This window comes from Salvelinus alpinus, chromosome 7, assembly GCF_045679555.1.
Source record: "Salvelinus alpinus chromosome 7, SLU_Salpinus.1, whole genome shotgun sequence".
NCBI lineage: Eukaryota > Metazoa > Chordata > Actinopteri > Salmoniformes > Salmonidae > Salvelinus > Salvelinus alpinus.
In genome coordinates this window covers 79,162,984-79,189,040 of record NC_092092.1, presented here as the reverse complement: position 1 = coordinate 79,189,040, position 26,057 = coordinate 79,162,984, and the positions used below count along the sequence as shown (strand labels likewise).

The window sequence follows — 26,057 nt, the reverse complement described above, 5'->3', positions numbered from 1 at the left end:
TTCACCACCCAAAGGACATCCAGCCAACTTGACACAATTGTGGGAAGCATTGGAGTCAACAAGGGCCAACATCCCTGTGGAACACTTTCAACTCCTTGTAGAGTCCATGCCCCGACAAATTGAGGCAGTTCTGAGGGCAAAAGAAGGGGGTGCTACAAGGGCTGTGGAAGTCATGACATTTTGTACGCCGGTTATTGTCATGCTAAAGACTACCGATCTCACTGTAATTTACCGTTAATTAACAAACATGTTTAGCATCTCCAGGCCTCCATGCATACAAGCCTCTGATGCGCACCTTTGGAACATCTACATTTAAATAAAAGGTTAAATAATGTTTTTTGTTTTTTTCAAGTCTAATAAATCTATTTAATATACACCATCACAATAATACAGTTAATGCCCCCTAAAGAAAATCCATGCCTTTTGCGGCTAGTGGCCGTTGAGCCCTTGGGCTGAATATAATAATTATAATTCCCTTCTCCCTGAGTGATGCGCGCTCCAAATCATCTCTCACTCACATCTCTCCATCAGGTGATCAGGTCTTTCTCACAGGCTACAAGTTAAGACCGACACATTGGGGACGCAACTGTGCACGTCGTTATCCAATTCCGAGGTGCATATTGAAGATATTGGAAGAACTGTCCACATTTACTTTTCGTCAGCCAACAAGATGAGTGACCTAACGAACAGCAAAAGCACGAACCTATGTCAATCTACTATGCTCCATAGTACAAAAGTCGACCCATTCTATACTGTGCGAGAAATACATATTCCAAAAATAGTCTGGGACAGTTGTGGGATGCGATAGATCCCAAATTAATACAACCACTAGCATCAAAAAACTTTTTTTACGCAATGTTGATTAACAATTAGGCTACTTCACATTATAAGCGCAGCAATGTGCACACGGCAGTAGGCTATAAGCACAAATGTTTCATTAGCGCGAAAACACCATTATCAAAAGTGAAAGCAAATGCAATTATGCATGTAATGCTTTTATTATAAAGGGGCATTTTTATGGTGAAAATTAAGAGAATGCCAAGATTGTGCAAAGTTGTCATCAAGGCAAAGGGTGGCTACTTTGAAGAATCTCAAATATATTTTGATTAACACTTTTTTGGTTACGAGATGATTCCAAATGTGTTATTTCATAGTTTTGACGTCTTCACTATTATTCTACAATGTAGAAAAAAGTTAAATTATGAAAAACCCTTGAATGAGTAAGTGCGTCTAAACTTTTGACTGGTACTGTATGTGTGAAAATTATTTTGACCTAGAATGGACCATTATCATGCACCTGTCTCGAAACAGGGGCAGGGGAAAAATAGATGTCATCTACGCATTTAAATAGCGAATGGAGGGCGTTTCTCCCGTGGTTCATTTTCATGCCAGCCAGGTAGGCTATACTCCTGTTGTAAAGAGAAGCAATGTGCTTAATATTAGTAAAGTTGAAAAATAAATATAGTAGGCCTAGCCTATAGAAAGCTTATAGGATCCTCCTCTTTTTAATAGAGGCCATCACTTTGTTTTCTCACGCAATTGCATAGCCTATAGAAATGTTGAGCAACAAGAGCTCATTGGCTCTCATGGTGTTTGATTAGATTTTCGGTTACATTTGCATTGATGTCAGAGTGATTAGAGGGACACTAATGCTGAGTACCTGGCAGTTAGCAAGTTTGGTAGGCTACTAATGACCATCAGCTGCATCAGAGCTTGGAGAAGCCTAATTACCGTGACTCAACAGTCACGTGGAATTTGACTGACTTCATGACACTCGGGACCGCCGGTGTGGTGGTAATAGGGTCACCAAAACAGCCCAAGCTGTGTTCTGTCAGAACACTCTGGGAGCTCCAATCAGTGTGCTGTGTTCTGTCAGAACACTCTGGGTGCTCCAATCAGTGTGCTGTGTTCTGTCAGAACACTCTGGGAGCTCCAATCAGTGTGCTGTGTTCTGTCAGAACACTCTGGGTGCTCCAATCAGTGTGCTGTGTTCTGTCAGAACACTCTGGGAGCTCCAATCAGTGTGCTGTGTTCTGTCAGAACACTCTGGGAGCTCCAATCAGTGTGCTGTGTTCTGTCAGAACACTCTGGGTGCTCCAATCAGTGTGCTGTGTTCTGTCAGAACACTCTGGGTGCTCCAATCAGTGTGCTGTGTTCTGTCAGAACACTCTGGGTGCTCCAATCAGTGTGCTGTGTTCTGTCAGAACACTCTGGGTGCTCCAATCAGTGTGCTGTGTTCTGTCAGAACACTCTGGGAGCTCCAATCAGTGTGCTGTGTTCTGTCAGAACACTCTGGGTGCTCCAATCAGTGTGCTGTGTTCTGTCAAAACACTCTGGGAGCTCCAATCAGTGTGCTGTGTTCTGTCAGAACACTCTGGGTGCTCCAATCAGTGTGCTGTGTTCTGTCAGATCACTCTGGGAGCTCCAATCAGTGTGCTGTGTTCTGTCAAAACACTCTGGGAGCTCCAATCAGTGTGCTGTGTTCTGTCAGAACACTCTGGGTGCTCCAATCAGTGTGCTGTGTTCTGTCAGATCACTCTGGGAGCTCCAATTAGTGTGCTGTGTTCTGTCAAAACACTCTGGGAGCTCCAATCAGTGTGCTGTGTTCTGTCAGATCACTCTGGGAGCTCCAATCAGTGTGCTGTGTTCTGTCAGAACACTCTGGGAGCTCCAATCAGTGTGCTGTGTTCTGTCAGATCACTCTGGGAGCTCCAATCAGTGTGCTGTGTTCTGTCAGATCACTCTGGGAGCTCCAATCAGTGTGCTGTGTTCTGTCAAAACACTCTGGGTGCTCCAATCAGTGTGCTGTGTTCTGTCAGAACACTCTGGGAGCTCCAATCAGTGTGCTGTGTTCTGTCAGAACACTCTGGGAGCTCCAATCAGTGTGCTGTGTTCTGTCAGAACACTCTGGGAGCTCCAATCAGTGTGCTGTGTTCTGTCAGAACACTCTGGGTGCTCCAATCAGTGTGCTGTGTTCTGTCAGAACACTCTGGGAGCGCCAATCAGTGTGCCCTGTTCTGTCAGAACATTCTGGGAGTGCCAATCAGTGTGCTGTGTTCTGTCAGAACACTCTGGGAGCTCCAATCAGTGTCGGGGTAATACGGCCACAATAAAAACACTAGCGGCAACTCAATAGTTCTTTCCGGCGCCGAAAAGAGATGGCCGCCTCGCTTCGTGTTCCTTGGAAAATATGCAGTATTTTGTTTTTTTACGTGTTATTTCTTACATCGGTACCCCGGGTAATCTTAGGTTTCATTACATACAGTCGGGAGGAACTACTGAATATACGATTAACGTCAACTCATCATCGTTCCTACCAGGAATATGACTTTCCCGAAACGGATCCAGTGTTTTGCCTTTCACCCAATACAATGGATCTGATCCCAGCCGGCGACCCTGTGCGACGCCGAAAAAGGGGAAAACGTGGCGGTCTCGTGGTCAGGCTTCGGAGACGGGCACATCGCGCTCCACTCCCTAGCATACTACTCGCCAATGTCCAGTCTCTTGACAATAAGGTTGATGAAATCCGAGCACGGGTAGCATTCCAGAGAGACATCAGGGATTGCAACGTGCTCTGCTTCACGGAAACATGGCTAACTCAAGGGACGCTAACGGAGTCGGTGCAGCCAGCTGGTTTCTTCATGCATCGCGCCGACAGAAACAAACATCTTTCCGGTAAGAAGAGGGGCGGGGGGGTATGCCTTATGATTAACGAGAAGTGGTGTGATCATCATAACAACACACAAGAACACAAGTGGTTCTGTTCACCTGATCTAGAACTCCTCACAATCAAATGTCGACCGCATTATCTACCAAGGGAATTCTCGTCAATCATAATCACAGCCGTATACATTCCCCCCCAAGCAGACACATCGATGGCCCTGAACGAACTTTATCTGACTCTTTGTAAACTGGAAACCACACACCCTGAGGCTGCATTCATCGTAGCTGGGGATTTTAACAAGGCTAATCTAAAAACAAAACTCCCTAAATTCTATCAGCATATCGATTGTGCTACCAGGGCTGGAAAAACCCTAGATCATTGTTATACTAATTTCCGCGACGCATATAAGGCCCTCCCCCGCCCCCCTTTCGGAAAAGCTGACCACGACTCCATTTTGTTGATTCCAGCCTACAAACAGAAACTAAAACAACAAGCTCCCGCGCTCAGGTCTGTTCAACGCTGGTCCGACCAATCTGAATCCACGCTTCAAGACTGCTTCGATCACGCGGATTGGAATATGTTCCGCATCGCGTCCAACAACAATATTGACGAATATGCTGATTCGGTGAGCGAGTTCATTAGGAAGTGCATTGACGATGTCGTACCCACAGCAACGATAAAAACATTCCCAAACCAGAAACCGTGGATTGACGGCAGCATTCGCGTGAAACTGAAAGCGCGAACCACTGCTTTTAACCAGGGCAAGGTGACCGGAAGCATGACCGAATACAAACAGTGTAGCTATTCTCTCCGCAAGGCAATCAAACAGGCTAAGTCTCAGTACAGAGACAAAATCGAGTCGAAATTCAACAGCTCAGACACAAGAGGTATGTGGCAGGGTCTACAGTCAATCACGGATTACAAAAAGAAAACCAGCCCCGTCGAGGACCAGGATGTCTTGCTCCCAGACAGGCTAAACAACTTTTTTGCCCGCTTTGAGGACAATACAGTGCCACTGACACGGCCCCCTACCAAAACCTGTGGGCTCTCCTTCACTGCAGCCGAGGTGAGTAAAACATTTAAACGTGTTAACCCTCGCAAGGCTGCAGGCCCAGACGGCATTCCCAGCCGCGTCCTCAGAGCATGCGCAGACCAGCTGGCTGGTGTGTTTACGGACATATTCAATCAATCCTTATCCCAGTCTGCTGTTCCCACATGCTTCAAGAGGGCCACCATTGTTCCTGTTCCCAAGAAAGCTAAGGTAACTGAGCTAAACGACTACCGCCCCGTAGCACTCACTTCCGTCATCATGAAGTGCTTTGAGAGACTAGTCAAGGACCATATCACCTCCACCCTACCGGACACCCTAGACCCACTCCAATTTGCTTACCGACCCAATAGGTCCACAGACGACGCAATCGCAACCACACTGCACACTGCCCTAACCCATCTGGACAAGAGGAATACCCATGTGAGAATGCTGTTCATCGATTACAGCTCAGCATTTAACACCATAGTACCCTCCAAACTCGTCATCAAGCTCGAGACCCTGGGTCTCGACCCCGCCCTGTGCAACTGGGTCCTGGACTTCCTGACGGGCCGCCCCCAGGTGGTGAGGGTAGGTAACAACATCTCCACCCCGCTGATCCTCAACACTGGGGCCCCACAAGGGTGCGTTCTGAGCCCTCTCCTGTACTCCCTGTTCACCCACGACTGCGTGGCCATGCACGCCTCCAACTCAATCATCAAGTTTGCGGATGACACTACAGTGGTAGGCTTGATTACCAACAACGACGAGACGGCCTACAGGGAGGAGGTGAGGGCCCTCGGAGTGTGGTGTCAGGAAAATAACCTCATACTCAACGTCAACAAAACAAAGGAGATGATTGTGGACTTCAGGAAACAGCAGAGGGAGCACCCCCCTACCCCCCTATCCACATCGACGGGTCAGTAGTGGAGAAGGTGGAAAGTTTTAAGTTCCTCGGTGTACACATCACGGACAAACTGAATTGGTCCACCCACACAGACAGCGTTGTGAAGAAGGCGCAGCAGCGCCTCTTCAACCTCAGGAGGCTGAAGAAATTCGGCTTGTCACCAAAAGCACTCACAAACTTCTACAGATGCACAATCGAGAGCATCCTGTCGGGCTGTATCACCGCCTGGTACGGCAACTGCTCCGCCCACAACCGTAAGGCTCTCCAGAGGGTAGTGAGGTCTGCAGAACGCATCACCAGGGGCAAACTACCTGCCCTCCAGGACACCTACACCACCCGATGTCACAGGAAGGCCATAAAGATCATCAAGGACAACAACCACCCAAGCCACTGCCTGTTCACCCCGCTATCATCCAGAAGGCGAGGTCAGTACAGGTGCATCAAAGCAGGGACCGAGAGACTGAAAAACAGCTTCTATCTCAAGGCCATCAGACTGTTAAACAGCCACCACTAACATTTAGCGGCCGCTGCCAACATACTGACTCAACTCCAGCCACTTTAAAAATGGGAATTGATGGAAATTATGTAAAAATGTACCACTAGCCACTTTAAGCAATGCCACTTAATACAATGTTTACATACCCTACATTACCCATCTCATATGTATATACTGTACTCTATATCATCTACTGCATCTTGCCATCTTTATGCAATACATGTACCACTAGCCACTTTAAACTATGCCACTTTATGTTTACATACCCTACAGTACTCATCTCATACGTATATACCGTACTCTATACCATCTACTGCATCTGCCATGCCATTCTGTACCACCACTCATTCATATATCTTTATGTACATATTCTTTATCCCTTTACACTTGTGTGTGTGTGTAAGGTAGTAGTGTGGAATTGTTAGGTTAGATTACTGTTGGTTATTACTGCATTGTCGGAACTAGAAGCACAAGCATTTCGCTACACTCGCATTAACATCTGCTAACCATGTGTATGTGACTAATAAAATTTGATTTGATTTGATTTGAATATTAGAAAGTGTTCCTAATGTTTGGTGTACTCAGTGTAGATGAGGATTATACACACAGAGATTCTGATCAATAACAATATGACTGGATTTCAGGAACTGATCAAGATATTATTTTATACGTTGACACGGGAGAAAAGTGTCACTCAGTTGGTTCTGACCAAAAGCATGGATATTGTTTCTAGAGAACAGTGATTCTTACCTGAATCTTACCACTTTAACCCAGAGGATGTCCTTGAAGTGTGGTTTCTTCCCGGCCTTGCAGTCGTTGCAGAACCAGCTCCCCTCGGGCATCTCGATGTTCAGACACTCTTGATGGAAGGCAGCAGGACAGGCCTCGCAACACAGCAGACTGCCCCCTGCAGGGAGAAAGGAGGAGGTGCAGCTCAGACAACAAGTCACCCAGATGTGACCCAATGACCTCAGGATGGGGAGGCACAATGCTTTATTTCACTTCAACCTTTTTTACTCTGTGAGGAGCATAAGTCATCCACATATGATTTCCACCACACTCCCACTCAAATTATTACTCTACCTCTAATAATACCACCAACCCTTGCATAATGGACTCTTCAACACTGAAAACACCCAACCAATCAATCAACCATCCAAAAGCAACCCAACCAGTCACCAACCTTCTGAGCAGACGAAGCACCAGCTGACGTTGATGTGTTCGTGGTTCTTGTAGTTCTTGCGGGGGGTGAAGTGGTTTGGACAAAGGAAGCTGTTGTTGGCCAGGGCAATGCTGCCTGCCGCCATGCAGTAGTCGTTTGCGTGGTACGCAACAGGGCAGCGCACGCAGCGGGTCAGACGACCTAGAAGTGGAACACAGGTCAAAAACCACACACACACACACACACACACACACACACACACACACACACACACACACACACACACACACACACACACACACACACACACACACACACACACACACACACACACACACACACACACACACACACACACACACACACACACACACACACCAAGCATCTCTACAGCCATGTTAGATCTGTATATAATGGAAACGGAGGGGATGGCTGACGTTTTACGGGCTCCTAACCAACTGCGCCATTGTGTTCGTTTGCATTGTTTGTAACTAATTTTGTACATAATGTTGCTGCTACCGTCTCTACCGTCTTATGATCGAAAAGATCTTCTGGACATCAGAACAGCGATAACTCACCTTGAACTGGGCGAAGCTATTTTCCTTTAAGGATATACTCCTTTGTCAAGACATGGCACAAATCCCCCTCAAAAGGCGTAGGAAAAGGGGGAGGAGGGCGCAGTGCCTGGTAAGAATTGCAGACGAGGAGGTAAACCACCACTTCGCTCCGTATTATTTGCCAACGCGCAATCATTGGAAAACAAACTGGACGATCTACGATTAAGACGATCCTACCAACGGAACATTAAAAACTGTAATATTTTATGTTTCAATGTGTCGTGGCTGAACAACGGTTTTATTTATTATTTCACCTTTATTTAACTAGGCTAGGCAGTTAAGAACACATTCTTATTTACAATGATGGCCTACCAAAACGCAAAAAGGTCACCTGTGGGGACGGGGGCTGGGACCAAAAAAGTTGTTGTTGAATAATTATAGGACAAAACACACATCATGACAAGAGAGACAACACTACATAAAGAGAGACCTAAGACAACAACATTGCATAGCAGCAACACATAACACAGCATGGTAGCAACACAATATAACAACAACATGGTAACACAACACGGTAGTGTTACACCCCTGAAAAAGGGGGGGAAAAAATCACGAGTGTGATATGGAATGTTTACTCATTAAAACTTTTAGTGCAATGAGAAAAAGACCGCGATTTCTCCGTGAACTTGAGTGGAGACCAGAGCAATCGATCTCAGGCTCATAGATTAAGAGCATTTAGTAGATCACAGATTAACACTTTTACCCACGACAACATAAAGTAATCAACATAACGTTTACACATTCCTCTCACAATTCGTACCCTTTGTATGCTTGACGGATTTTAACACAATTATATAAATGTTATCAATCTATCAACTAATACTGAATGCATGATCTTCTTAACCTTAGATGTTTTAAGATCCTCACATACTATGAACTTACTAATACTTTTTAATGTATAACAGGCTATTAGTATTTCCTTTAACCTGTCACAGTAGCAGCACAAAACATGGTACAAACATTATTGGGCACAGACAACAGCACAAAGGACAAGAAGGTAGAGAACAATACATCACACACAGCAGCCACAACTGTCAGTAAGAGTGTCCATGATTGAGTCTTTGAATGAAGAGATTGAGATAAAACTGTCCAGTTTGAGTGTTTTTCACAGCTCGTTCCAGTCTCTAGCTGCAGCGAACTGAAAATAACAGAGACCCAAGGATGTGTGTGCTTTGGGGACCTTTAACAGAATGTGAGTTGTATGTGGAGGATGAGGGCTGCAGTAGGTTTTGGAGGTGTTCAGAACAGGTTAAAGGTTAAAGGTAGAGAAAGCTTGTTGGACACTAAGAAAGCTTTGTTATAGAGCATTTAACACATAATTCGCAGAGGGGCAAACTGAGTATAAGACCAAGATCTGCATATAAATGGATGAGAGAGCTTCCTACTGCCTGAGCTATGTTGTTGATGTAAATTGAGAAGAGCGTGGGGTCTAGGATCGAGCCTTGGGGTACTCCCTTGGTGACCGGCAGTGACTGAGACAGCAGATTTTCTGACGTTATACACTGCACTGTTTGGGAGAGGTAGTTAGCAAACCAGGCCAAAGGCTCCTCAGAGACACCAATACTCCTTAGCCAGCCCACAAGAATGGAATGGTCTACCGTATCAAAAGCTTTGGCCAAGTCAATAAAAATAGCAGGACAACATTGCTTAGAATGAAGGGCAATGGTGACATCATTTAGGACCTTTTAGGTTGCAGTGACACACCAATAATCTGAGCGGAAACCAGATTGCATACCAGAGAGAATACTATAGACATCAAGAAAGCAAGTCAGTTGATTATTGACACGTTTTCCCAACACTTTGGAGAAACAGCGCAAAACAGAAATAGGCTATAACAATTAGGATCAGCTTGATCTCCCCCTTTAAATTAAGGACAAACCGTGGCTGCCTTCCAAGCAATGGGAACCTCCCCAGAAAGGAGAGACAGGCTAAAAAGGTCAGAGATGGGCTTGGCGATGATAGGGGCTGCAACCTTTAGGAAGAAAGGGTCTAAACCATCTGACCCAGATGTTTTTTTCGTGTCAAGTTTAAGGAGCTCCTCTAGCACCTCGGACTCAGTGACTGCCTGCAAGGAGAAACTTTGTTGCAGGGGGAAAAAAGGGAGAAGCATCGCGACTAGTCGCATTAGAAGGGGTTGGAGATGAGGACATGTTGGACCTGCAAGGAGGCATGGCGGAGTCAAATAGGAATCCCGATTTAATGAAGTGGTGATTTAAAGAGCTCAGCCATGTGCTTCTTGTCAGTAACAACCACATCATCATCATGAAGGGACATGGGCAGCTGTGAGGAGGAGGATTTATTCTCCAGGTCTTTAACCGTTTTCCAGAACTTCTTGGGGTTAGACCCACAGAGAGAGAACTGCTCCTTAAAGTTAAATGACATATCTTTACGACTACGCCCACAGAGATCCTATTGAGTTAATAGTGCACAAATGTTGGTGCAAGCATGCACATATAGAAGGTCTCGTACCGGGTAGAAATGAATTCTACTTTACCCCTGGTTTTATCAAACAGAGTAGAACTGGAACCTACTTTTGGAACTGCAGGGGTTGAGGGGGTTGGTGATGTGGCAGGACAGACAGACGTGGAGGGAGCAGCGAACCCCTTTACTCTGGGGCTGGGTGGGTGTGTGTTTCAGGATACACTCGTTGTGGTAGAACTTCCCACATACAGGCACCATGCATCTCTTCACATCGTCGCCAGACTTCTTACACGCAAAGCATGTGTGGATCCCTGCAATGGAAAAGATACAATCTTAGCTTTGTGATACACCAAAGCAGCTTACATACATTGTGGGTATAGAAACAGAATACCTCTGTCAGATTTCAGAGATAACGTCTATGAGCATGGCAGTATCAAGTCACAGGTGTAAGAACTCAGTAGCAGTGTTAAGCCAAGCTGAATATGTGTATAGGTGAGGCTGCACCAGGTGTACATGGCTCCTGTAAGATTAGAATGGTGCCAGGTAGTCTAGCGGTGAAGAGCGTTAGACCAGTAACCGAAAAGTTGCTGGTTCGAATCCCCGAGCCGAATAGGTGAAAAATTTGTCGATGTGCCCTTGAGCAAGGCACTAAACCGTAAACCGCTCCTGTAGGTTGTTTTGGATAAGAGCGTCTGCTAAATGAGTCAAATGGAAATGTACAGACATGTGTACAGGGATAGGTAGAGACTCACCTTTAGTGCATTCACAACAGATGAACTTCCCTCTAGGGGTTTCTGATAGGCCGATACACTGCAGGTGGAACGCCCCACAGCACTGGCCCTCACACAGCAGCAGCTCACCTGTCCTCTCACACACCTGCAAGACACACACACACATTTTAGTCTTGTGTTACGATACTCCCAAATCTAATTCATCACTCGGCTATTGGGGACAGTTATTTCTGAACTAATGTGAGAAAGCCTGGAAATAAAACGTGAGAGCTATTTTGACTGTTCCTGCCTCTACAAAATAGAAAGGTTGTGGCATGTTGTTGGTTGACCTACCTGACAGACATTCTCCTTCATGGACGCAGCTCCTCCTTTCTCTCCTGTGTTCCTCTTAGTGCTGGAGACCAGGGACCCTTCGCCAGGTAGGGAGAAACTGACATTCAGACCAGGAGAGAACACCTGGAGGAGAGGTGTTATTACACAAAATATTGGTTAAGGTGTAGGGGTTTAGCACCCTGTTTTACAGCACTGGTACAATTGTACCTCAGGTGAACGCTGACATCATAGAATGAAACTAGTCATCTTTTCACACAGGTTGAAAAAGGTGTTAATGCTGACCTCAGGTTTGGGTGTTCTCTCTCCGTTGGTGTGGCTCTCTCCTCCCACCCCAGGACTGATCTTCTTGGTCTCTTCCTTGGGGGTGAGGAGCACCGTAGGGCTAGAGGGCCAGGCAGGGGAGGATGCCTGCAGAGAAACCATGCTCTCTGGAGTTGTCAAGCTGGATACAGGCACATCTTTCTTCACAGACTTAACCTGTTATAAAAATGACAGAGTGTGCAAAGCTGTCATCAAGGCAAAGGGTGGCTACTTTTAAAAACCTCAAATATAACATATATTTTGATTTGTTTAACACTTTCTTGGTTACTACATGATTCCATATGTGTTATTTCATAGTTTTGATGTCTTCACTATTATTCTACAATGTAGAAAATAGTAAAAATAAAGAAAAACCCTGGAATCAGTAGGTGTGTCCAAACATTTGTCTGGTACTGTCATTAGACCAGTTTCAGAGTGGTACTGTAGCAGTATAGATCTGTTAATATGGCTGTTGATTAGTTCATTCAGCCTTACCTGAGTGTCCCTGACTTCTGGTTTCACCTCTGTCTGTACACTCTGGTTCTTAAACTCCTTCTTCTTTGGAGGACTGACTGACACTTCTTCTATGGTGCATTCCAGGACCTTGTGAGACGGCTTCCTCGGCCTCTTCCTCTCCAGGGATACTGTGGCTGGGGAATGACCAGACATTTAAATACCCCAAATCTACTGTATCTGAAAATATGAGGAGGATTTGTTTTCATTATCATAACTACTTTCCCCCAACAGAACTATACAAATTACTTTGACTAAACTGTACCCCCGCACATTGACACGGTACCCCATGTATATAGCCTCGTTATTGTTTGGTATTTTCTTGTGTTACTTTTTCTCTACATATATATTTTTTCCCACTTTAATTTATTGAGTTAATATTTCCTTAACTTTATTGAACTGCATTGTTGGTTAAGGGCTTGTAAGTAAGCATTTCACGGTAAGGTCTACACTTGTTGTATTCGGCGCATGTGACAAATAAAATTTGATTCGAATCTAGGATCCCATCCAAGACAAACAGACAATCTGCAGTAATGTTTGTAGATAACCTGTAATGTGATTGGAGGACCAAGATTTTCAGCCCACTTGATATGTTTCAATTCTACTGTAGCAATCGGTTTTCCATCCCATAAAAAAACATGATAATAAATCACACAAATCTAAATTGTGTCACATCCAATTCTAAACCTATAGCCTAGGTCTATTTCTATTGTGTCCAGGGGTGAAGGTAAGGCGGTCCGGTGTTGTGTCCCGGGAAAATAAATAGTGGGTACGCCGTACCAGTAAAACATGAGCCAATCACAATAGTCAAAGAAAATGTCAAGAAAACTGTAGGCTATTACACCACGTGATCATTACCTCATGTCAGAGGCATAAAAAAAAACGAGCAAATGGACTAGAAAACGGGAGGTAGAGCCTACGCTCCAAAACGCGATGTGGTTCGACGAGAACACTCACATTATGCCAAGGCAAGAAATGAGTGGCCGACACAGAGACACGCGGACAGCAGTACAAACATAAATTCCGGCCTAATGACAATCGCCAAATATATTTGTGTAACAGATGTGTATTTCCACTCACGGCAGTTTGGAGGCTGGAAACACTGAATGTTGCGAGTGGATGAACATGTGGGGGTAGCCTAGTAAAGGAGACCTTTGAAGTGATTGTTTGACAATCAGATGAAAACCTCATGATTGGTTGTGTTTATGCCACAATAAAAGGGTAATACATTTTAAAAGTTAAATGACATATCTTTACGACTACGCCCACAGAAATCCTATTGAGTTAGTGCACAAATGTTGGTGCAAGCATGCACATATAGGAGGTCTCGTACCGGGTAGAAATTAATTCTACTTTACCCCTGGTTCTATCAAACAGAGTGGAACTGGAACCTACTTTTGGAACTGCAGGGTTTGAGGGGGTTGGTGATGTGGCAGGGCAGACAGACATGGAGGGAGCAGCGAACCCCTTTATTCTGGGGCTGGGTGGGTGTGTGTTTCAGGATACACTTGTTGTGGTAGAACTTCCCACATACAGGCACCATGCACCTCTTCACACTGTCGCCAGACTTCTTACACACAAAGCATGTGTGGACACCTGCAATGGAAAAGATACACTCTTAGCTTTGTGATACACCAAAGCAGCTTACATACAGTTGAAGTTGGAAGTTTACATACACCTTAGCCAAATACATTTAAACTCAGTTTTTCACAATTCCTGAAATTTAATCCAAGTAAAAATTCACTGTCTTATGTCAGTTTGGATCACCATTTCATTTTAAGAACGTGAAATGTCAGAATAATAGAAGAGAGAACGATTTATTTCAGCTTTTATTTCTTTCATCACATTCCCAGTGGGTCAAAAGTTTACATACACTCAATTAGTATTTGGTAGCATTGCCGTTAAATTGTTTAACTTGGGTCAAACGTGTCGTGTAGCCTTCCACAAGCATCACACTTTAAGTTGGGTGAATTTTGGCCCATTCCTCCTGACAGAGCTGGTGTAACTGAGTCAGGTTTGTAGGCCTCCTTGCTCGCTCACGCTTTTTCAGTTCTGCCCACAAATGTTCTATAGGACTGAAGTCAGAGCTTTGTGATGGCCACTCCAATACCTTGACTTTGTTGTCCTTAAGCCATTTTGCCACAACTTTGGAAGTATGCTTGGGGTCATTGTCCATTTGGAAGACCCATTTGCAACCAAGTTTTAACTTCCTGACTGATGTCTTGAGATGTTGCTTCAATATATGCACATAATTTTCCTTCCTCATGATGCCATCTATTTTGTGAAGTGCACCAGTCCTTCCTGCAGCAAAGCACCCCCACAACATGATGCTGCCACCCCCATACTTCACGGTTGGGATGGTGTTCTTCGGCTTGCAAGCATCCCCCTTTTCCTCCAAACATAACGATGGTCATTATGGCCAAACAGTTCTATTTTTGTTTCATCAGACCAGAGGACATTTCTCCAAAAAAGTACGATCTTTGTCCCCATGTGCAGTTGCAAACCGTAGTCTGACATTTTTATGGCGGTTTTGGAGCAGTGGCTTCTTCCTTGCTGAGCGGCCTTTCAGATTATGTCAATATAGGACTCGTTTTACTGTGGATATAGATACTTTTGTACCCGTTTCCTCCAGCATCTTCACAAGGTCCTTTGCTGTTGTTCTGGGATTAATTTGCACTTTTCGCACCAAAGTACGTTAATCTCTAGGAGACAGAACGCATCTCCTTCCTGAGCGGTATGACAGCTGCGTGGTCCCATGGTGTTTATACTTGCGTACTATTGTTTGTACAGATGAACGTGGTACCTTCAGGCGTTTGGAAATTGCTCCCAAGGATGAACCAGACTTGCGAAGTTCTACAAGTTTTTTTTCTGGGGTCTTGGCTGATTTCTTTTGTTTTACCCATGATGTCAAGCATGAGTTTGAAGGTAGGCCTTGAAATACATCCACAGGTACACCTCCAATTGACTCAAATTATGTCAATTAGCCTATCATAAGCTTCTAAAGCCATGACAGAATTTTCTGGAATTTTCCAAGCTGTTTAAAGGCACAGTCAACTTAGTGTATGTAAACTTCTGACCCCCTGGAATTGTGATACAGTGAATTATAAGTGAAATAATCTGTCTGTAAACAGTTGTTGGAAAAATTACTTGTGTCATGCACAAAGTAGATGTCCTAACCGACTTGCCAAAACCATAGTTTGTTAACAAGAAATTTGTGGTGTGGTTGAAAAACGAGTTTTAATGACTCCAACCTAAGTATATGTAAACTTCTGACTTCAACTGTACATTGTGGGTATAGAAACAGAATACCTCTGTCAGATGCAGAGATAACGTCTATGAGCATGGCAGTATCAAGTCACAGGTGTAAGAACTCAATAGCAGTGTTAAGCCAAGGTGAATATGTGTATAGGTGAGGCTGCACCAGGTGTACATGGCTCCTGTAAGATTAGAATGGTGCCAGGTAGTCTAGCGGTGAAGAGCGTTAGACCAGTAACCGAAAAGTTGCTGGTTCGAATCCCCGAGCCGAATAGGTGAAAAATTTGTCGATGTGCCCTTGAGCAAGGCACTAAACCGTAAACCGCTCCTGTAGGTTGTTTTGGATAAGAGCGTCTGCTAAATGAGTCAAATGGAAATGGACAGACATGTGTACAGGGATAGGTAGAGACTCACCTTTAGTGCATTCACAACAGATGAACTTCCCTCTAGGGGTTTCTGATAGGCCGATACACTGCAGGTGGAACGCCCCACAGCACTGGCCCTCACACAGCAGCAGCTCACCTGTCCTCTCACACACCTGCAAGACACACACACACACACATTTTAGTCTTGTGTTACGATACTCCCAAATCTAATTCATCACTCGGCTATTGGGAACAGTTATTTCTGAACTAATGTGAGAAAGCCTGGAAATAAAACGTGAGAGCTATTTTGACTGTTCCTGCCTCTACAAAATAGAAAGGTTGTGGCATGTTGTTGGTTGACCTACCTGACAGACATTCTCCTTCATGGACGCAGCTCCTCCTTTCTCTCCTGTGTTCCTCTTAGTGCTGGAGACCAGGGACCCTTCGCCAGGTAGGGAGAAACTGACATTCAGACCAGGAGAGAACACCTGGAGGAGAGGTGTTATTACACAAAATATTGGTTAAGGTGTAGGGGTTTAGCACCCTGTTTTACAGCACTGGTACAATTGTACCTCAGGTGAATGCTGACATCATAGAATGAAACTAGTCATCTTTTCACACAGGTTGAAAAAGGTGTTAATGCTGACCTCAGGTTTGGGTGTTCTCTCTCCGTTGGTGTGGCTCTCTCCTCCCACCCCAGGACTGATCTTCTCGGTCTCTTCCTTGGGGGTGAGGAGCACCGTAGGGCTAGAGGGCCAGGCAGGGGAGGATGCCTGCAGAGAAACCATGCTCTCTGGAGTTGTCAAGCTGGATACAGGCACGTCTTTCTTCACAGACTTAACCTGTTATAGAAATGACATAGAGTACCAGTCAAAAGTTTGGACACACCTACTGATTCAAGGGTTTTTCTTTATTTTTACTATTTTCTACAATGTAGAATAATAGTGAAGACATCAAAACTATGAAATAACACATATGGAATCATGTAGTCACCAAATAAGGTGTTAAATCAAAATATATTTTATATTTGAGATTCTTCAAAGTAGCTACCCTTTGCCTTAATGACAGCTTTGCACACTCTTGGCATTCTTTCAACCAGCTTCATCTGGAATGCTTTCCAACTGTCTTGAAGGAGTTCCCACATATGCTGAGCACTTGTTGGCTGCTTTTCCACTCTGCGTTCCAACTCATCCCAAACCATGTCAATTGGGTTGAGGTCGGGTGATTGTGAAGACCAGGTCATCTGATGCAGCACTCCATCACTCTCCTGCTTGGTCAAATAGCCCAAACAGCCTGGAGGTTTGTTTTGGGTTATTGTCCTGTTGAAAAACAAATGATAGTCCCAATAAGCCCAAACCAGATGGGATGGTGTATTGCTGCAGAATGCTGTGGTAGCCATGCTGGTTAAGTGTGCCATGAACTCTAAATAAATCACTGACAGTGTCACCAGCAAAGCACCCCCATACCATCACACTTCCTCCTCCATGCTTCACGGTGGGAACCACACATGCAGAGATCCGTTCACCTACTCTGCGTCTCACAAAAATATGGCGGTTGGAACCAAAAATCTCAAATTTGGACTCATCAGACCAAAGGACAGATTTCCACAGGTCCAATGTCCATTGCTCGTGTTTCTTGGCCCAAGCAAGTCTCTTCTTATTATTGGTGTCCTTTAGTAGTGGTTTCGTTGCAGCAATTTGACCATAAAGGCCTGATTCATGCAGTCTCTGAACAGTGGATGTTGAGATGTGTCTGTTACTTGAACTCTGTGAAGTATTTATTTGGGCTGCAATATCTGAGGTGCAGTTAACTCGAATTAACTTATCCTCTGCAGCAGAGGTACAGTGGCTTGCGAAAGTATTCACACCCCTTGGTATTTTTCCTATTTTGTAGCCTTACAACCTGGAATTAAAATATATTTTGGGGGGGGGTTGTATCACTTGATTTACACAACATGCCTACCACTTAGAAGATGCAAAATATTATTTGTGAAACAAACAAGAAATAAGACAAAAAAACAGAACTTGAGCGTGCATAACTATTTACCCCCCAAAGTCAATACTTTGTAGAGCCACCTTTTGCAGCAATTACAGCTGCAAGTCTCATGGGGTATGTCTCTATAAGCTTGGCACATCTAGACACAGGGATTTTTGCCCTTTAATCAAGGCAAAACTGCTCCAGCTCCTTCAAGTTGGATGGGTTCCGCTGGTGTACTGCAATCTTTAAGTCATACCACAGATTCTCAATTGTATTAAGGTCTGGGCTTTGACTAGGCCATTCCAAGACATTTAAATGTTTCCCCTTAAACCACTCGAGTGTTGCTTTAGCAGTATGCTTAGGGTCATTGTCCTGCCTTAAAGTGAACCTCCGTCCCAGTCTCAAATCTCTGGAAGACTGAAACAGGTTTCCCTCAAGAATTTCCCTGTATTTAGCCCCCTCCATCATTCCTTCGATTCTGACCAGTTTCCCAGTCCCTGCCGATGAAAAACGTCCCCACAGCATGATGCTGCCACCACGCTTCACTGTGGGGATGGTGTTCTCGGGGTGATGAGAGGTGGGTTTGCGCCAGACATAGCGTTTACCTTGACGGACAAAAAGCTAAATTTTAGTCTCATCTGACCAGAGTACCTTCTTCCATATGTTTGGGGAGTCCCCCACATGCCTTTTGGCGAGCACCAAACATGTTTGCTTATTTTTTTCTGGCCACTCTTCCATAAAGCCCAGCTCTGTGGAGTGTACGGCTTAAAGTGGTCCTATGGACAGATACTCCAATCTCCGCTGTGGAGCTTTGCAGCTCCTTCAGGGTTATCTTTGGTCTCTCTGATTACCGCCCTCCTTGCCTGGTCCGTGAGTTTTGTTGGGCGGCTCTCTCTTGGCAGGTTTGTTGTGGTGCCATATTCTTTCCATTTTTTAATAATGGATTTAATGGTTCTCCGTGGGATGTTCAAAGTTTCTGATATTTTTTTTATAACCCAACCCTGATCTGTACTTCTCCACATCCTTGTCCTTGACCTGTTTGGAGAGCTCCTTGGTCTTCATAGTGCCCCTTGCTTGGTGGTGTTGCAGACTCTGGGGCCTTTAAGAACAGGTGTATATATATTGAGATCACGTGACAGATCATGTGACACTTAGACTGCACACAGGTGGACTTTATTTAACTAATTATGTGACTTCTGAAGGTAATTGGTTGCACCAGATCTTATTTAGGGGCTTCGTAGCAAAGGAGGTGAATAAATATGCACACACCACTTTTCCATTTTTTCCAAGTATTCACCAAGGGGGGTGAATACTTTTGCAAGGCACTGTAACTCTGTGTTTTCCTTTCCTGTGGCGGTCCTCAGGAGAGCTAGTTTCATCATAGCGCTTGATGGTTTTTGGGATGGCACTTGAAGTGCCAAAGTTCATGAAATTTTCTGGATTGACTGACCTTCATGTCTTAAAGTAGTGATGGACTGTTGTTTCTCTTTGCTTATTTGAGCTTTTTCTTGACAGAATATGGACTTGGTCTTTTACCAAATAGGGCTATCTTCTGTATACCACCTTTACCTTGTCACAACAGATTGGCTCAAATGCAATTCGAAGGAAAGAAATTCCACAAATTAACTTTTAACAAGGCACACCTGTTAATTGAAATGCATTACAGGTGACTACCTCATGAAGCTGGTTCAGAGAATGCCAAGAGTGTGTAAAGCTGTCATCAAGGCAAAGGGTGGCTACTTTGAAGAACCTCAAATATAACATATATTTTGATTTGTTTAACACTTTCTTGGTTACTACATGTGTTATTTCATAGTGTTGATGTCTTCACTATTATTCTACAATGTAGAAAATAGTAAAAACAAAGAAAAACCCTGGAATGAGTAGGTGTGTCCAAACATTTGACTGGTACTGTAATTAGACCAGTTTCAGAGTGGTACTGTAGCAGTATAGATCTGTTAATATGGCTGTTGATTAGTTCATTCAGCCTTACCTGAGTGTCCCTGACTTCTGGTTTCACCTCTGTCTGTACACTCTGGTTCTTAAACTCCTTCTTCTTTGGAGGACTGACTGACACTTCTTCTATGGTGCATTCCAGGACCTTGTGAGACGGCTTCCTCGGCCTCTTCCTCTCCAGGGATACTGGGGCTGGGGAATGACCAGACATTTAAATACCCCAAATCTACTGTATCTGAAAATATGAGGAGGATTTGTTTTCATTATCATAACTACTTTCCCCAATATAATATATCTGCCTCTTGCTTTACATAAGACAGCACTGCCGTATGAGAGATGTTTTTGGAGAAAAAAAACATTTGACTGTCTGCTTACCAGAGGGCAGAGGAGGGTTTGTCCCATCGGATGATGAGTCAGTAGAGAAAGAGGTCACTGCTGGGGGTTGTTTGGATAATGATTCTATAACACGGTGGAGGACATCTTGAGACAGACTATGTTTCAGCCCTGCTAGGGCCTTGGTTTTGGCTGGCTCCCCAGAGGTAGGGTCAGGGGTGGGGCTGGCTGGCTCCCCAGAGGTAGGGCCAGGGGTGGGGCTGGCTGGCTCCCCAGAGGTAGGGCCAGGGGTGGGGCTGGCTGGCTCCCCAGAGGTAGGGCCAGTGGTGAGGCTGGCTGGCTCCCCAGAGGTAGGGTCAGGGGTGGGGCTGGCTGGCTTCCCAGAGGTAGAGCCGGGGGTGGGGCTGGCTGGCTCCCCAGAGGTAGGGCCAGGGGTGGGGCTGGCTGGCTCCCCAGAGGTAGGGCCAGGGGTGGGGCTGGCTGGCTCCCCAGAGGTAGGGCCAGGGGTGGGGCTGGCTGGCTTCCCAGAGGTAGGGCCAGGGGTGGGGCTGGCTGGCTCACCAGAGGTAGGGCCAGGGGTGGGGCTGGGTGTAGAGGTGAACATTAGCAGTGCTGGGGCTGAAGAATGTCTCAGAGGGGTTTTGGAAGATTCCAGAGGTTTCTTTATTTTTTTATTCGGGGAAAAGAATTGTTCCTCCTCTGTGGATTCCAGCAGTCTTTTGCTGGGTTTCCTCAGCCGTTTGTTTTCAGAATGTGCTGTGGGAATAAATAATCGATAAATCAAATAAATCTCTAAAAATAAAATAAAAAGCTAACATAAAACACTGCTGGTACTGAAACCCATTCAAGTCTTACCTGATGTGTCATCTTGCTTCTCCATCCCCAGGTTTAGACCAGGGGAGCTGATGGGGTCTGGTGTGCCTCCCTGGCTGTCCCCATTCACTTCCGCAAGCCCCTGCGGTGAGGCCACCCCACCCAGGATCCCTGGATCCTGCCCAGGCTTCACTGGCCCCTGCTGCGCAAACGTCTGCCAGCGCTTCTTAGGGGCCACTTTGGTACCCGGGCTCTTGTCGAGGTAGGATGAGGAGTCAGCAGCGGAGGGGACAGAAGGAAGAGGAGGGGGGCTGAGGCCAGGCTCAGCCAGGTCAGTGTGCCCAGAGACAAACTCCCTCCCCGAGGCTAGGTCGGCCAACTCGGGAGAGAGACCACCGATGATTGCCCTGAGCTTGGCTGGTGGCCTCTGCTTCCTCCGCTGCTGCTTCACCACTGCGTTCGCCACCATCTGAGCCAGCACCGTTTTCCCTTCAAGTTTGTATGTGTCGTTTTTCATGATGGGTTTAGTTTTGGACTTGGGTTTGGCCGGTGTGCTCTTGGGTGTTGGCGAGCTCGCATGCTGGCCGTTTTGGATTTTGGTCCCTGTTGGTGTCCAGTCCCCGCCAGCAGCAGTGTTCAAGGTGTCGTCTGGTGCTTGGACAGTGGCTATGACCATGGGTTCCTCCTGGATGAGGTCTGGCGAGGGAGGCATGGTCAGGGGCTTGCCCTCTTTCTCCCTGGTATCATGCATGTCCTTCAGGAGCATCAGGAAAGTACTGAACTTGTAATTAGGCTCAGGTTTAAAATTAGTGTTAGAGTCCCCAGAGTCGCTCTCCTCCTTCACTAGGGATTTGAACGACAGCTCCTTGATATCCTGGAAAGTGTCCATGGGAGAGAGAGAGGAGCTGGGGGAAGAACAGGAGGATATGTCTGAGACAATGTTCTCTTCCTTGACCTTAATAGGGGTTATGACAGGCTTACTGGACCCTGGAGTCACATCTTCTGAGTTTTTCCACGAGCCGTTGTGGAGGTGCTGCTTCCAATCAGACTCGGGCTGTTTTTTAGGAGAGCTAGCAGAGGATCTGGTTTTGTCTGGTGAAGAATCCCTGCTAGTAGATGACTCTGTTCTGATCTGAACAATATCGCTCACATCATCATCATCAGAAGAATGCACATTAAGCCTATCCTTTGTCAAGTTTTGGCTTGAGGCCAGCAGAGCCTCTTTGAGATCTGTCTCTTCCTCTGCTTTCAGGGCCCTGGTCATCAGACGTCTGCTGGAAGGGAGTTGCAGAGAGGGCTTATCAAGAGCATTTTTATTCTTCAGTTCAGAAGAGCTGCCCAACTTCTGTTTTGACTGTAAAACATTTGTGGTTTTTGTAGTTCTGTGATTGAAAAGGGATTTGTTTACTAAAATGTTTGGGGATGAGGATGGGGAGACGGGAACTACATGCCTAGGAACCACCATGACCACATGCCTGTCTTTGGCCTTTTCAGGAGAAGTACCCCGCTCCTTATTGCCCCCTTTCTCTGCCTCCTCTTTTGAGGGTTCAGACGGTTTCTCTGTGTCTTCTTTAGCAGGTTTCTCAGACCGTTTGGGACGCACAATGGTTGGTACAGAATCCAGGTCTGCGTATGGAGAGTCCTTGGGATCTTCTTCTTTCAGTGGATCAGCTGAGGCAGCAGGCATTTGGTTGGCCAGGTCTAGGATGCTTAGTGACTCTGTGGGACTTCTAGTTATATGACCAAAGATCTCCGCCAGACCCTTCCTCTTCCTCTTCTTCTTCTGGCAGGGTTTCTTTTTGCTGCTACTGTCGTTCGCTACGGTCAGGTTGGCAGCAGGGGGATGTTTGTTTCTGTTGGGGGTAGGGCTGAGGGAGGGGGGTGCAGTGAGCATAGAGGAGGAACAAGAGGGTGCCTCGGATGGTTTTTCATCAGGCAGTGGAAAGGACACCCGCTCTTCACTGTTAGAGGGCATGGAAGAAGAGACAGCAGTATTCTTCAGCAGGTCAGGTAGGAGAAACTCAGCTTCCAGCACACCGACTTTCCACGACTCAAACAGACGCTTGGGTATCTACAGGGGAGAGATGATTGCCATCAGGAGAAAAGCGACCAACTGTCACAGACAGTTATTTCTAAATTATACGGAGTTTGTGGAATAGACAGTATTAGAGTATAATCTTCCAGATATGTTTTGTGAGACATGCAATGAAACTATTCTGCACCTTAACAACAACAAAAGCGATTTGGGACTTGAAACATGTCACTATTAACAGCAACACACAATGCGATCTAAATGAAAAGCAACAGAAGTTGACAGTTGTCTGTAGTTAGTTACTGTGTATTTGTAGTCCTTTTCCCTCTGTTTCCCTCTCCGTCTCAGCACAGGCAGGTCTGTAAACTGCTCTCCTCCTGTGAAGGGGTAGGTAACTGTCCCAGGTACCCAGGCATGTTCTGCCATCTCCCCCAGAGTCTCCACGTAATACATACGACACGGACGACTGAGGACTGGAACAACAGAAAACACAAAGGACAACTTGTTTCAACATTGATATAAATATTATGAATGGTAAATGATGATATTAACTAGATCAAAAGAACAGGGCTCAAAAGATTCTAAGATTCTGCTGGCCATTACACAAAGATGAAGTAAGCTGTCAGGCTGAGAGCTGAGAGCTGATACATTGAGTTGAAGGAGTTTATAGATAACTGTCTGAGGATGGCTCCCCATGCTATATACCACAAGCTATGTCAACTTTGGAGTGAAAATCAACAACATGTATCCGATCAAGGTGGATCTTTCTTGCTGTTATATCCCCACAGAACCCAGAGGAGAGCTTCCCTTCTTCCCCCCACAGAACCCAGAGGAGAGCTTCCCTTCTTCCCCCCACAGAACCCAGAGGAGAGCTTCCCTTCTTTCCCCCACAGAACCCAGAGGAGAGCTTCCCTTCTTCCCCCCACAGAACCCAGAGGAGAGCTTCCCTTCTTTCCCCCACAGAACCCAGAGGAGAGCTTCCCTTCTTTCCCCCACAGAACCCAGAGGAGAGCTTCCCTTCTTTCCCCCACAGAACCCAGAGGAGAGCTTCCCTTCTTTCCCCCACAGAACCCAGAGGAGAGCTTCCCTTCTTTCCCCCACATAACCCAGAGGAGAGCTTCCCTTCTTTCCCCCACATAACCCAGAGGAGAGCTTCCCTTCCTTCCCCCACAGATCCAGAGGAGATCTTCCCTTCCTTCCCCCACAGATCCAGAGGAGAGCTTCCCTTCCTTCCCCCACAGAACCCAGAGGAGAGCATCCTATCCTTCCCCCACACAACCCAGAGGAGAGCTTCCCTTTCTTCCCCCACAGATCCAGAGGAGAGCTTCCCTTCCTTCCCCCACACAACCCAGAGGAGAGCTTCCCTTCCTTCCCCCACAGATCCAGAGGAGAGCTTCCCTTCCTTCCCCCACAGAACCCAGAGGACAGCTTCCCTTCCTTCCCACTTTTAAATCAAGGCTTTATGCCCTGACAACCTTGTGATGCGTTTAGATCCAACACCAATAATACAACTTCCCACCTTTCATGTGTGTGTATATCCCCTCCAGTGGATCTATGGTAACTCTACAAGGCCACCAGGGGCGGCGGTTGAACTTGGCCCAGACCAGATCTCCCTCCAAGTACTGCACTGCTGGGAGGGGCTTCTTCTTTGGGCTGTTGGGCTGAACAAAAACAAAGACGTTACTACATGTATAGGATCATCCCTTTGACAGTTCAAAACTTTTTAGAATCTAAAATTCCAAATGTCAAACATGGTCGATCGGCATATAGTGTATGCAAAATCTAAACGATAAAATAAGAATGGCTCCTTGACAAATACTGTTCCGGAAGATTACACAGTATACAGAACTGTAGATAACGTCAGATAAGATCAGATATCTTTTGAGAGCTACCCAGGATGCATCTGCCCCAAGGGTTATTATTATTATTATTACGATTATCAGTAAGAGAGGGAACTCACATTAGAGTTGGTTCCAACAGGTGAGATGAGACCATTGTCAAGTGTGTCTCCTGTCATCTCACTGTCACTGTCAGAGTCCTGGTCCATACTCCAGCCATCCCCCATGGACATGTCAGGCAGGGCACTGGGGCTCAGAGTAGGGTCCAGTTCAGATAGACTCTTAGACATCAGGTTGAGAACAGAGGGTTTGTATGTGCTGTTATGGCCTACCCCTGAACCAGAAGTGGTGTTAGAGTCTGTGACCGTTCTGTCTCTGGCAGACTTAGAAGAGTGTTGTTGAAAAGGTACCAACTCTTCCTCCTCGTCCTCATCCTCCCTGTCCCCACTGTCAAACAAGGTGGACTCGAAATGCAGGTATCCATTGGGGATAGGAGAGCAGCGCTCCAAACTATCAGAACTAACAGGAGAGAAACCGTTCTGATCCCGCATGGAATCCTCGTAGGGTTCTGTCTCCTCGTTACCGGGAGAGGGGGGCAGTCGGACCAGGGGAGCCCCAAAACTAGAGCCTCCCACTGGGCTGTGAGAGTGCAAATGGTTCCTGGTGTCGAGATCCTTAGGCTGGGGCCCGGGTCCCAGATCAGACCCAGGTCTGTGTACCATAGTGGAGAGGTCCTGGAGCCTCAGCAGAGGACTGTAGCAGTGGGGCCTCTCCTTCTCTGCCTGGTTATACAAGTAGCTAGGTGCCTGTTTGAGGGAGGAGGTTGACAGTTGCATGGCCACCGACGGTTGGTCTGTTGAACCATGTTTGGTGCTGCTGTTACAGTGGTTTCCATAGGAAGTGGCAGAAACTGAGAGGCCATTGGGGGGCCTCAGCTCTGGCTGGCCTGAGCTGTACACTGTGGCTGATGCTGAGCCTGAGCAGCCCCGAACAGCCCGTCTGTATGACCGATTCATGTTGTCATGGCTCCTTCCTGTCATAGTAAAAGGAAATGCACGTTAGGGTGGTCGAGGTTACAAAAAGGTAAGTCTTCTAGTAAACAACCACGTTTTTCCTATCCAGCTACAGTGTGGTCAATTCATATGATTCAGGCTCATGCACTGTTTGAAATTGCTACAATGTTACAAAACAAGTGTTAAAAAACGCAAGAATTTACATAAACCATACTGTCTGTCTGTAAATAACAACTCACATTCCACGCGACAATAACAGAAAGAAAGACTACCGCCATGCACCGCATAGCCTACACTAATAAGA

General features: G+C 45.9%; 1 protein-coding gene across 2 annotated transcripts in view; it reads right to left on the bottom strand.

The window, feature by feature from the left end:
* LOC139581727 (histone-lysine N-methyltransferase, H3 lysine-36 specific-like) overlaps window positions 1-26,057 on the bottom strand; it is a 38,772-nt gene that overhangs the window by 11,015 nt on the left and 1,700 nt on the right. For both annotated transcript variants that reach the window (XM_071411797.1, XM_071411796.1), the window contains exons 2-18: window positions 24,863-25,773; window positions 24,422-24,563; window positions 23,206-23,375; window positions 20,913-22,941; window positions 20,100-20,813; window positions 19,762-19,916; window positions 16,439-16,633; window positions 16,157-16,279; window positions 15,841-15,964; window positions 13,567-13,767; window positions 12,154-12,308; window positions 11,641-11,835; window positions 11,359-11,481; window positions 11,047-11,170; window positions 10,405-10,605; window positions 7,278-7,457; window positions 6,845-7,001 (exon numbers count right to left, since the gene is read on the bottom strand). In XM_071411797.1, the coding sequence (XP_071267898.1) occupies window positions 6,845-7,001; window positions 7,278-7,457; window positions 10,405-10,605; window positions 11,047-11,170; window positions 11,359-11,481; window positions 11,641-11,835; window positions 12,154-12,308; window positions 13,567-13,767; window positions 15,841-15,964; window positions 16,157-16,279; window positions 16,439-16,633; window positions 19,762-19,916; window positions 20,100-20,813; window positions 20,913-22,941; window positions 23,206-23,375; window positions 24,422-24,563; window positions 24,863-25,756 (5,882 nt within the window). In that variant the 5' untranslated portion in view covers window positions 25,757-25,773. The remainder of the gene's footprint in view (window positions 1-6,844; window positions 7,002-7,277; window positions 7,458-10,404; window positions 10,606-11,046; window positions 11,171-11,358; window positions 11,482-11,640; window positions 11,836-12,153; window positions 12,309-13,566; window positions 13,768-15,840; window positions 15,965-16,156; window positions 16,280-16,438; window positions 16,634-19,761; window positions 19,917-20,099; window positions 20,814-20,912; window positions 22,942-23,205; window positions 23,376-24,421; window positions 24,564-24,862; window positions 25,774-26,057) is intronic.